The sequence below is a fragment of the Gymnoscopelus braueri genome (assembly GCF_963280865.1).
Source record: "Gymnoscopelus braueri genome assembly, chromosome: 16".
Lineage (NCBI taxonomy): Eukaryota > Metazoa > Chordata > Actinopteri > Myctophiformes > Myctophidae > Gymnoscopelus > Gymnoscopelus braueri.
The window spans coordinates 16,521,572-16,534,071 of record NC_137616.1 but is presented as its reverse complement, the minus strand read 5'-3'; the positions used below and the strand labels follow the sequence as shown (position 1 = coordinate 16,534,071).

The following is a 12,500-nucleotide window of genomic DNA, read 5'->3' as shown; positions in this document are numbered from 1 at the left end:
AAAATCACACCCAGTGTGAGTAAGCGGTGCCTACTCTGTTTGATGAGTGTGTGCTGTCATTCAGGCGGTACAAATCTATTTGATGTGTGGGCGCTGGCATTCAGACGGTACTACTCTATTTGATGTGTGGGTGCTGGTATTGAGGCGGTACTAAAAGAGTATTTGCACAGTTTGTATCATCTTTTAAGTATTTCTACTCATTTTAATTATGTTTAAGTATTTTTACTCATTTTAACAACCTTTAAGTATTTTTACTCATTTGAGTACTACTGAGTATTTTTTACTCAATTTAAGTACTCTTAAGTATTGTTACTCAATGTATTTACTTTAAAGTATTTTTAGTCACTTTATTTACTTTAAAGCATTTTTTACAATTTTTTACAACTTTTAAGTATTTTTACTCTTTTTATCAATTTTTAAGTATTTGTACTCAATATAAGTACTCCTAAGTATTTTTACTCAAGGTATTTAATTTTAAATATTTGTACTCTATTTACTTTTTGCGAACGCGGGAGGAGGCGCGGCGAAGCCGCGCCTCCGACCAAGTGGAGCTTACTATATCATCGTGCTTGCGGTGTGTGTCTGTGTGTCTGTCTGTCCCATATTTATGGTCTCTTTCCGTCTGTGTTCACGCTCTCATTCTCTCATTGGCTCGCCGGCGAGAGATTGCGCCTGATCCCATTGCTTCACCGATCTGTCCGTCAACCCCCGCCCCGTTAACACAACATTACGAGCGACGCCCACTGCACTCTGGTTGGTTGCGAAATGAAACACTTCCTCATACCGAGTAACCTAGCATCACCAGTCTTTCCACCTCCGAGTACACCGACCCGCTGGGCCAGGCTTTTATTTTTTAGCAAAACTAAGCAATAAAAGCCTGGAGATCGAGGCGAATCTGCGTTCGCCTCCAGCGTTCGCGCGTCTTACTTGTAATAATTTTTACTCACATTGCAGATCGTCGTTTTAGTGTGTGTGTGTGTGTGTGTGTGTGTGTGTGTGTGTGTGTGTGTGTGTGTGTGTGTGTGTGTGTACACGTACACGTGCGCACCAGCCTGCGTGCTCGGACGGACGGACGGACGGACGGACGGACGGACACGCAAACACACACGGTCAAATGTAGAGCGGCTGGCACCGCTAAAAACTGTTATTCATTCAATGGAGTGTTGTTACCAGCTACAGTATTTTAATAGTCCAGCTATGGTAAGCTCTGCATTTCCAGTGAGCCAACATGCACAATAGCAGCCCTCTAAGACCGGACTCAGACATTGCACTTTCCTTCACACTTTTAGATCGGGCTACAGTGATATGCATATCTTGAACAATGCAGACACATCCGCAACTAGAAAAAGTGCTCCTCGGAGCACAGGTCTCCGCCAGGTCAGGTAGGTTATTGTGGCCTCCTGGTGGCGCTATAATAGGCCAATGTGAGAAGGGTGCCATTTCTTCCTAGGCCTTGCACAGCAATCGGACACTGCATGCATGATTTGAGGCATTTTGTTCTAAAAATGTGTTTTGCTGAATTTGACCTGCTGGTGGCGCTATAACAGGCCAATGTTAAAAGGGTGGCATTTGTTCCTCAACATAGTGCAAATGTGTGTTCAAAGTTTCACCGCAATCGGACGGTGCGTTCATGATTTGCGGCATTTTGTTCAAAACGGGCCACTCCTGTAAACATTACATGTCAATCTTAGCCAATCAGGATGGAATATGAAAAATCAAACAGATCCGTCTTGATCACATGGCTATAGAGATCATGTGTACCGATTTGCGTGATTTGGATTTGGATCAAATCTGAAGGCTTAATATCACAAAATGTGTTTTACATAAGTCTGCCTCCTGGTGGCGCTATAAAAGGCAAATGTGAAAAATGCAGGGCAAAGGTTTTTCCTTGGCCTCTAGACAGTGTGCATACAAAGTTTTACACTGATCGGTGCAGTTATAGGTAAAAGCACGAATTTGCCTGTTACAGCGCCACCATGAGGCTGATTTGAACATTTTCAAATGGTATTCCTTCCTCGGCCTAATGGGAATGTGTGTGCAAAATTTCACGGAAATTGCATGCTGTGTTCATGATGTGAGGCATTTTGTTCGAAACGGAGTACTCCTGCAAAATTTGAAAGCCATTTTTTGCCAATCAGGATGGAATATGAAAAATCTGAAATGAGCCGTTTCTTTAAATGACTATAGAGATACCGTGTACCGATTTGGCGGATTTTGGGCCAAAATCTGTAGGAGTACTGTCCAAAAATGTGTTTTGCACAAATCGGCCTCCTGGTGGCGCTATAAAAGGCCCATGTGAAAAATTTGGAGCAGAGGTTCTGCTCTGGCATCCAGGGACTGTGTGTGCACAGTTTTGCTGCGATCAAGCCAACGGTGGCAGAGATTAGCTGTACACAAAATGACAGAATGACGGACGGACGGACACACGGACGGACGGACGGAAACATACTCTCGCCATGCCTTTCGGCCTGGCGGAGACAATAATGAGCTATGATGCTAACGCGAGCTTTTGTGGTAATGTTGCTTGTGTTGCTGAGTTGTGCTTGGTGTAGCAGCTGAGCTGCAGGAGCAATAGCAGGGGACAGGCAACAGCAGGTTTTCCTTAAAAGTTCTCTTTATTTCTGTACAGTACCAGAAACCTAAACATTAACCTGCCATGCCCACGGCAATATTGTCACTAATAGTTGTCACCACACAGAAATAATATATATAACAAAATAAGACAAAACAACCTGCCAACCTGATATATCCCATTCCCATCCCAGATTCCCAGCTCAGAGACTAATGAGTTTAACTCAGGCCAGGTGTGACTGCTTAAATCAGCCATCACCCTTTTGTGGGACTTGAACAATGGACTAGGAGTTGTGATCGGTGCAACAGTGTCAGTTTAGCTGTGTAGCACGCTGTGATTGGTCTACTACAGTACCTTGGGGGACATACTGTAGATACACAGATAAACACTGTTGAGATAAGCACTGTACAGATAAAACCCTGTTCAGTGTGCTGTGGCTCCAAAAGAAGATTCTCTCATTGCTGGACCACAATATGCAGTCAGCCAGTGAGCATACTAGAGCTACACAATGTGATATAGGCCTGCAGTAGTTACACTGAGCAGATTTTAAAAGCACAGTTACATTACATTACATTACAGTCATTTAGCAGACGCTTTTATCCAAAGCGACTTACAATAAGTGCATTCAACATAGGTAGGGAACGAAAACTACTAATCACCAGAAGTTTTAAGTGCATTTCTGCAAAAACAAGCAACCAAGAGTATACCTAGCGCTAAGGTAAAAGTGCAATATATCAGCTACCTATTTTCCTTAAACAGATGAGACAACAATAGCAAAATCACACAGTTACCCGGGAAAGCATCTGTGCCATTTTAGATTTTAGCTAAAAAGCATTATTTTATATTTTGACTATTAAAAAAATAGCAGATATGCAAGCTCATAGCACGTCACTTTGTGCCGCACTATGAGCTTGTAGATCTGCTATTTTTTTTTAATCGTGAAAATGTGTGCAAATCTTTGAATATGTATATTTTTTTTAAGCGAAACTTTCTTTGCTTCTGGGGGTCCCGGGAACAAAATATTTTGAGATAGGGGTCGGCGGCCAAATACATATAATGTAGGGGGTCCTTGACATGAAAAGGTTGGAGCACCATTGATATAGCAACATGAGTTTTTCTGAAAACTGTTAAAGGAGGAGTTCACCCAAAAAATGACTTATTTTCTATCAATTACACACCCCATGAAGCCTTGATTTCATGATTTCTCCCTGGCAACACCGAGTTGCCAGGTTCTGGGAGAGAAACAAGCAACCAGCGTTAGCTCGTTCGGCATTAGCGTTAGCTTCTCAGGAACTTTCAGTGCATGTTTGAGTATCATGAGACTCTACAATGAGTAGTAGTAGAGAAAAAAATAACTTTGCATCGGTTATAATAGACGAATTTCACTCAGGCACGCGCTCCCATTATGCCAACGGAGGGGGTCGAAAAAATTACGACAGGGGAATCGCTGGAAAAACTCAACGCCACTTTCTACGTCGGTGAGTGACTAACGACACATCAAAGATAACACTTAAAATGTCCGGATCTCTCCTTTAAGATTGAGATGTGCACTGTCTGTATACATCGGCGACATCTCACTGAATCTACCAGTGAAAACCACGTGTCAAACAGAGCTCCATGGTTGTAGTTAGAAGGGTTTACGTTAAACAGTGATATGCGAGGAGAAAAAACTACAAGGAGAAAATTAAGTTTCAGTTTCGTCATTAGAACGAGGGCCGACGTGATCGGCAAAACCGGATCCCAAATAATTATGTTTCCGGTCGTCAAACCGGAACCGGAAATGGATCAAAAAATTCCGAAAGTGCACCTGGGGTGAAATCAACGCGAACCGGCGGTTCGCGTAGATCTACGCGATTGGCACGCTGCGGCTTTAAATAGGTTCGCGTAGATCTACGCGATTGGCATTCAATGTGTTAACACATCGACCGCCAGAGGTTAATCTCATAATGTACTCACCAGTGCCAAGGTGTTTTTGTTGTTTTTTTGTTTTTTTCATGTCGCCATAGATCTTGTTAAAATCCTTAAGATTGAGCTCTACACGGTCTGTTTACATCCGCGAGATCTCCCTGTATCTCCCAGTGAAGATCGCGTGTCAAACGGGGCATCCATGTTGTAGTTAGAGCGGATTACGTTAAACAGTGAAATGCGAGGAGAAAAAACTACAGGAAGAGAATTGAGTTTCAGTTTCGTCTGTAGAATGGGAGCGGGCGTGATCGTCAAAACCGGATCCCAAATAATTCTATTTCCGGTCATCAAACCGGAAACGGAAGTGGATCAAAAAAATTCCGGAAGTGAATAGCGCGAAAAGACCGTGGACCGTAGGGCTACGGTCTCTGCGCTTAACAGTTGGATTTAACGGACCGTAGGACTACGTTCTTGGCGGTTAATGTGTTAATGGGTTAAGACAAAAAACATGTGAGATAGGTCAGAAAATTGAGAGAAGAAAGGGAAGTCCGCACGCTGTTTCTCAGCTCCCAGTAGAAAAAACGTTATTAAACGTTTCAACCCAAACGGGTCTTCATCGGGTCAACAGAGACCATGTGCGGACTTCCCTTTCTCATCTCCAGTGTACATGCTGTTGTCCAGCACCTGTACAATTTTATATTGGGCTTTGGACTCTATTTCCATAAGTCTAAAAATGCTATTGTAGTAAAGTTGTTGGTCTATCAACCACATCAGGCACAGCCATATAATGGTAATTCACATCCAAAGCCATCACGAGACAATGAATTCTACTGTATGAAGATGTAGGTTACAGTATGTTGGTTAATGGTTACTTGTTCACACACGCTATGTATGTTATTTGATAGACATATACTGTTTGCTTGTTCATATGCAACAGGAGCATTACGGCAGTGCTTTTCAAACTTTTTCATGTCAAGGACCCCCAAATTGACACTTATTAGCCCGCGGACCCCCATTTGAAAATATATGCCAGGGACCCCCATAAGAGAAGATTTATACGGCTCTAGCAGTGATTCTCAACCATTTTAATTTCAAGTACCCCCAGTTTGACATGCATTAGGCTACGGACCCCCATTCAATGGCATTTCTATCACTGGGACCCCAGTTTATATTGTAAAATCAATGTTAATTGAACTCTGAGAGTGTACACATTTGTACACTCTCAGAGTTACAGACCCATGAGGGTCCATTTGGTTCCTAACTAGCCATCATTTAGCTGGGGACCCCCTGGAACTCCCTCAAGGACCCCTGGGGGTCCCCGAACCCCACTTTGAGAACCAATGCTTTACGGTACCTGGACGAGGTGAGTTGGCTGCCTTTATAATCACATAGGCTATCTGGAACACCTGGGGGAAAGAAGCAGAGAGGAGAGGGTTAAACATTTAAACCCTATACATTTCATTTCATTGACCATGGTCCCCAAGGGGTCTATCTTGGCCCCCTCCTTTTTTTCCCCTCTACACCAAATCGTGTCACCGAAATAAATCTATCTATAAGCTCAAAACGCTGCGATGCATTGTGAGCTTGTAACTCTCTGCAAATGTTTGCCTATTTTCACCAAATGTTCAGCTATCATGACATACCCAGAATATGGATGCTAGGGTTCATGTGGTTAATTATGAGAAACTATATACATGAATATATACTGGTACAAAATGGTACTTTTTTTATTGTGCTCCTTTTCCTCTAAGCACCTTAACGTCCATTGTCTATCATGCACAGTATAAGTATAACATGCACAGTATACAATACATTGCTGCTATGCTCAGGCACCTTAGTTTAGTTTTTTTTTTATTATCTCAGGTAATTTGTAAATATGTAGATAACTTGTCTGGCCTTCTGTTGCTCTCTTGTTTTGATCTCCTTCCCACCTGCCGCCCACCCTCTTCTTCTCCCCCCCCCCTCTTCTTTCTATGGAAACTAACGTTGCGATGGGAACGATGTACAAAAAAAGAATTTCACCCACTTTTTTACCTTGTAAACCTGTGATGTGACAATAAAACTGATTCTGATTCTGATTCTACAGTATATATTCATGTATATAGTTTGTCACAAGGGCATTTGACATTGCCCGTTGGTTGGTTACGACGAGGGCTACGACAAATGCCCGGGAAATAAGGTGTTTTTCAGAAACCCCATGGCTGGATTTATTTACAAAAATGTGAATATAGCATTTCATCAACGCAGCAACCTTCTAATTGTACGACCTACGGAGTTGTACAGTTCCAGAGCTATAAGCCAAACCGTGGGGTGTAGTGTCTTCCTTAGCCTACTACTGTAGGAATGTGCATACAACGTTTGACGCCAATTGGTCCAGCGGTGACATTACATTACAGTCATTTAGCAGACGCTTTTATCCAAAGCGACTTACAATAAGTGTATTCAACATAGGTAGGGAACGAAAACTACTAATCACCAGAAGTCTTTAGTGCATTTTCTGCAAAAACAAGCAACCAAGAGTATACCTAGCGCTAAGGTAAAAGTGCAATATATCAGCTACCTATTTCCTTGACCAAGATGTGCTGCGCACAGACCGATAGACGGGGCGAAAACATAATCTCCATCTCCCTGTCCCATCCTGCCAGAGATAAATATTGACCCCAAATTGTAATCGCATGTTGAGGGGCCTCTACTCTCCAAAAGCACTTTCAGTTCTGCCAAAAATGTGAAAAGTTGCACCTTAAGTCGTATAAATGCTATTTGCACCGAGGCATTCTCAGCTGCAACCCTCGACTTCCACAGTCATTGTTTGTTCCGCTCATTCGTTCATTTTTGGACATTATCATTCACCCAGGGCCAGGGGAGAATGGGTTTCTTGTTTATACGTTTCATCTTAATAAGAAAATGCATTGATTGGAGGTGCCCCAGTGGTTCAAAAATGAGTCCAGGCATTTTACTCAAGCATTTAAAACTATTCAAAGATGCCAAATAAACAAGCCCCCCTACAAATCACAGACTGTATCAAATATAACAAAATATCATAAATGATACAGAGCCACTTCCCTGACAGAGTGCCTGGACTCAGTGCCTGGATTTGGATGGGAAATTTTCTTTATGGCCCAAGGGGCATGGTTTTGACATCAGACTTAGGTACTTTATGCACACGCTGAGATGCTACAGTATGTTTTATCTGATCACTCTTCATTTCATTTTAGACTTTATATATTTAGGTGTCCGCCCTTTGGCTTTCCTTTCGAATCACAAATAATTCTCAAGTTGTTTACAGTTTGAATTGCTGTTTATAACCCCATGCATGTTTTATTGTACACATGTTCGTGCAGTCCAGGAGATGAAATGGGTTAGGGCACTCTTTGTGGAACACATTTTCTTCTTATTGCCCTGCTCAAATGATTGAGCATGCGTTTGAAAGTGGACCAGTACAAAATCATTCTGACTTCCTTATGGCTCCCTTCTATTGTAAGCTGAAACTACAACTCACTTGCTATTAGTATGAATTCTCTACTGTTTCCCTTTTTGTCCGTCTTTCAAGAAGAAATGGCTGACGGCAAGTTTTAGAAATGGTCTCCTGCCAACACAGCCAGGCCAGCTATACTCAATACATACTAAATCCAGTACAGGCTTTTTGAAATGTGCTCCAAGATCAAAACAAGCTTCATATCCCCACTACAGCATCTGCAGCGAGTGTTTTTAACGTTCATTTATCATTCAAAGCCAATGCCATGCATTTTCCACTAATTCAATCAGTCAAACAAAATCAACCACTCGATTACAAGTGATGAATCATTTCTGACAGAGAAAAGGATTAATGAAAAGATTAGAGGGAAAAAAAATACTAAAGCAATGTTATTGAAAAAGTTTTCTTGAAAAAGAAAAATAAATCTTGCCTGCAAGACCTTTTTTTTTGCTGTATACCGTGGTGGAGAAAGTCAAAGATTTTCTCTTACTTAATATACATATAATCTCTTGCGCTCTCCCAACTCCGCAGCTCATAATATGAACGTGTGCTGCAGGGAATTGGGAGTCTGGCTCTCAACCTATGTCACATGTCACGCTCTTCCTCTACGACCCGTCTTTGCCTGGCTGCTGTATGTTTGCTGCCTAATAAGGCGGCGATGCAGAAAGCCCACATGCAAATCCAGACGGAACGTCAAAGTTAGTTGAGTTAGTTAACCCATTAACACCGGGAACGCATCTGTGTGTCATTTCACGATTACTTTGGCTATTCAAAAATAGCTGATATACAAGCTCATAGTGCGGCACTCGGTGCCGCACTATGAGCTTGTAGATCTGCTATTTTTTTTGGAAAAATCGTGAAAATGTGTGCAAAGCTTTAGTTTGAATATATATATGCTTTTTTAAAGCGAAAATGTTTAACTCAAATCTTTGCCTCTGGTGATTTTTCAAACGTCTTCTAGATCCTACGTTTTCATTTATTTATTTACTTATGTTGCTATATTATCAATGGTTTTCAAACTTTTCTCATGTCAAGGACCCCCAAAATTATATGTATTTGTCCGTGGACCCCCTCCCATCTAAACATATTTTGTTCCAGGGACCCCCAGAAGCAAAGATATGAGTTAAAAATGTATATAAACGATTTTTCTAAAAATAGCAGATCTACAAGCTCATAGCGCTATGAGCTTGTATATCTGCTATTTTTGAATAGCCAAAGAAATCTTAAAATGACACAGATGCGTTCCCGAACTGCCCGGTCTAAATGGGTTAACTTGGCACGCTGGCTCAGTGGTTAACGCTGACACTTCACACCAATAAGATTTGTCTTGCAATCCCCAACTATATGGGGGTTAGGTTTGTGTGTGCTTTGAGTGCTCCCACGGCCCAAAGAAGGTCCAATTAAATCCAATTGGACTCTAGCTGTGAATAACAGTGTGACTGTTTTTGGACTGCATTTGTTTGGATTTGCCCCTGTCTACAATCTGGCACCTTTTATAATTGTGTGTCCCCCATTAGCCGATGTCGAGGTATTTGCTACATACGTATAATTATGTGCTCTGCGTTTACTCATCCTCGCTATTAGGAGCAGTGGCTGCCATTAACACGGCATCCGGGTAGCAGTTAGGGGTTAAGTGTCTTCTTGCTCAGGGACACTTCGACACATACTGTACAGTAGATTCTTCTAACCTCTCATCTACAGATGCCTGTTGGTAAATTCTGTGCACTTAATTGGTATAGAATCCGTGACACCCTGCACGGTTTAATGTGTGAGAACTGTGGGACCAAGATTGAGCTGAAGTGAAAGCTACAGTATGACATCTTCACGTGCGCCTTTACCCCAAAGAAATACATTTAAATCCTGAAGGTGATTACACGTGGATATGTAGAAAGTGAAAGGCAACCTAAATACCTAATTAACCACTTTGAATCTGGTGTCCCTATTTTGGGCATGTCAGTATAAGCGGAAACAGTGGGGAAAAAAAGCTAAATAATAATAATAATAATAATAATAATAATAAAACAAGACATGACTCAGTCATGTATACCAACATGCATTACGGACGCTACGCAGCGCGTAGTTAGTAACTAAGTACATTTACTCAAGTACTTTACTTACATTTTGTCCTATGTATTACTCTGTGTCACGGCGATTTGAACCGACGGCAGGCGTGTATAGTAGCCTTAGAGGCGAGAGGCATGTCTAGTGCCATAGCTTGGGAGGACGAGAACGCCCATTCAGAGTATGGGAAAGTATCCCCATTGGCTTAAAGGACAGCCAATGATCGAAAACATGTTGAGAATATGTCGAGAAATTACTAGTGCTGAGTCTCATTATCGACCCGCAATCTAAGAATGAAAAATATAAAATGATAAAAATAATAATAATAATGTAAAAGGGGAAATAGCTGATACAAGCTCACAACACGTGAGCGGTGGGACGGAGTGTAGATCAGCTTGTAGATCAGGTCTGTGTTTTTGCCATGCACCACTGTCGTACCACAGTATAGAATATAGGGGCTTAAGCAGTTAAAAAAGATTTGTTGTGGATAAAAAAAGCTTTGCAGAGAGACATCGGAGAGCAGCTGCCGTACGTGTCAGAATGCAATGTCCTGTTAGTCTGGTACAGCATGTCCTTGTAATGGTTAAGCCATTCAATCCGGGGACGCATCTCTGTCATTTTTTGATTTCTTTGGGCTATTAAAAAAATAGCAGATCTACAAGCTCACAGCGAGTGCCGCGCTACGAGCTTGTAGATCTGCTATTTTTGAAAAATCGTGAAAGTTTGTGCAAATCTTTGAACATATATTTTCTAAAGCGAACATTTGTAACTGTCAAATGTCTCAACAAATGTTTGAATTTTTCTGGAAAAACTATTGTTGCTATCTATATCAGTGGTGCTCAAATCTTTTCTTGTCAAGGACCACCCAAAATGTTTTGGCCGCCGATCCCCATCAAGATATGTTGTTCCAGGGATATGTTGTCCCCCCCCCCCCCCCCAGAGGCAAAGATTTGAGTAAAACATTTTGTTTAAAAAAAGTATGTATTCAACGATTTGCACAATATGTGCAAGACTTCAAAAGTAGCAGATCCAGGCACCCTATAGGCTGCAAAGCCAGCCTGACAGCGTGTCGTGGGTTCAAGTCCCGAACCCGACGACCTTTGTTGCGTGTCACCCCCCATCTCTCTCCCCATTTCCTGTCAGTCTACTGTCCTATAAATAAAGGCATAAAAAGCCCAAAAACAAATCTTTAGGGGGAAAAAATTGCAGGTCTGCAAGCTCGTAGTATTTTTGAATGGCCAAAGTATAAAAATAATGGTTGTAACTAAAATCTAAAATGACAGAGATGCGTTCCCGGCTTTAATGGGTTAAGTGTCTACCGTTGGCTCTGTCCCTGGCTGCATTGTATGGAGCTCATGCTTGACATGTTTGTTTGTACCGTCCTGTATATCTATTCACTGGGGACTTTTCAACCTGCATATCTTTGCTGTCGGGGTGGAAACCTTGTATGACCAAAACCATTCCTTTTTTTTATAATTACTTAAACATTTCAAAATAGTGAAAATAGCAGATCTACACGCTCACAACGCATCAGAAAGCGACGTGTTGTGAGCTTGTAGATCTGCTATTTTCCACTACTTTTGCGCAACGCTCTTGTATGACGAAGAAGGGCATTCATTAAGAAAAACATAAAAAAGTATGAAATATGGAGATACGAGGTCTCTGCCCGACGGCAACAATATACAGTAGATATAATACACAGACCTGGCAGTCTAGAGTTTATTTGTTTCTCAACCATCCCCACACCAGGAAAACCTTGGAAGGTTGAGTCTCACATCCTCACCCCGTCAGTCCCATATCCCACAATGCAACAGTAAAGAACAACAGCACTAGCTGAGGTATGTGTGAGGCTACGCTCAGCAACCACCCTCGTTTTGAAAGCACCAGCCCAGGATTCTAATTGGGCGAATAAATACTTAACGTTCAGCCGCGCGTGTGTGTGTGTGTGTGCGTGTGCGTGTGCGTGTGCGTGTGCGTGTGCGTGTGCGTGTGCGTGTGCGTGTGCGTGTGTGTGTGTGTGTGTGTGTGTGCGTGTGCGTGTGCGCGTGTGTGTGTGTGTGTTTGTTTCATCTTTCCTCATCCTATCCTGACTAACCAAGGTGTTAGGCTACATTGGCACACAGTTCAAATGATGTACATGGGATGGTCTGGCCGTGCAACAATAACAACGGTACCCTGGGCATTATTGTCTGCATCTCCACTGAAGGGAATCTGGCTGGGTCAAGGTGATGGGTTAAAAGACACACAGGCAGGCAGGCAGGCAGGCAGGCAGGCAGACAGGCAGGCAGGCAGACAGACAGACAGACAGACAGGCAGGCAGGCAGGCAGATAATGGATGACATTTCTCCCTTACTCTCTTTCTGTCTCTCACCCCTTTTCTGTCTCTTTAACTATGTCTCCCTACCTTTCCCCTTTTTTTATTTGACTCCTAATATCTCTCTCCCTCCCCCCTCTCTCTCTCTCTCTCTCTCTTTCTCTCTCTCTCTC

The 12,500-nt window shown here is 42.3% G+C and overlaps 1 protein-coding gene across 7 annotated transcripts in view; it reads right to left on the bottom strand.

The window, feature by feature from the left end:
- lama2 (laminin, alpha 2) overlaps positions 1–12,500 on the bottom strand; it is a 316,273-nt gene that overhangs the window by 227,673 nt on the left and 76,100 nt on the right. For all 7 annotated transcript variants that reach the window (XM_080453619.1, XM_080453620.1, XM_080453623.1 and 4 more), the window contains exon 4: positions 5,832–5,883. In XM_080453619.1, the coding sequence (XP_080309745.1) occupies positions 5,832–5,883 (52 nt within the window). The remainder of the gene's footprint in view (positions 1–5,831; positions 5,884–12,500) is intronic.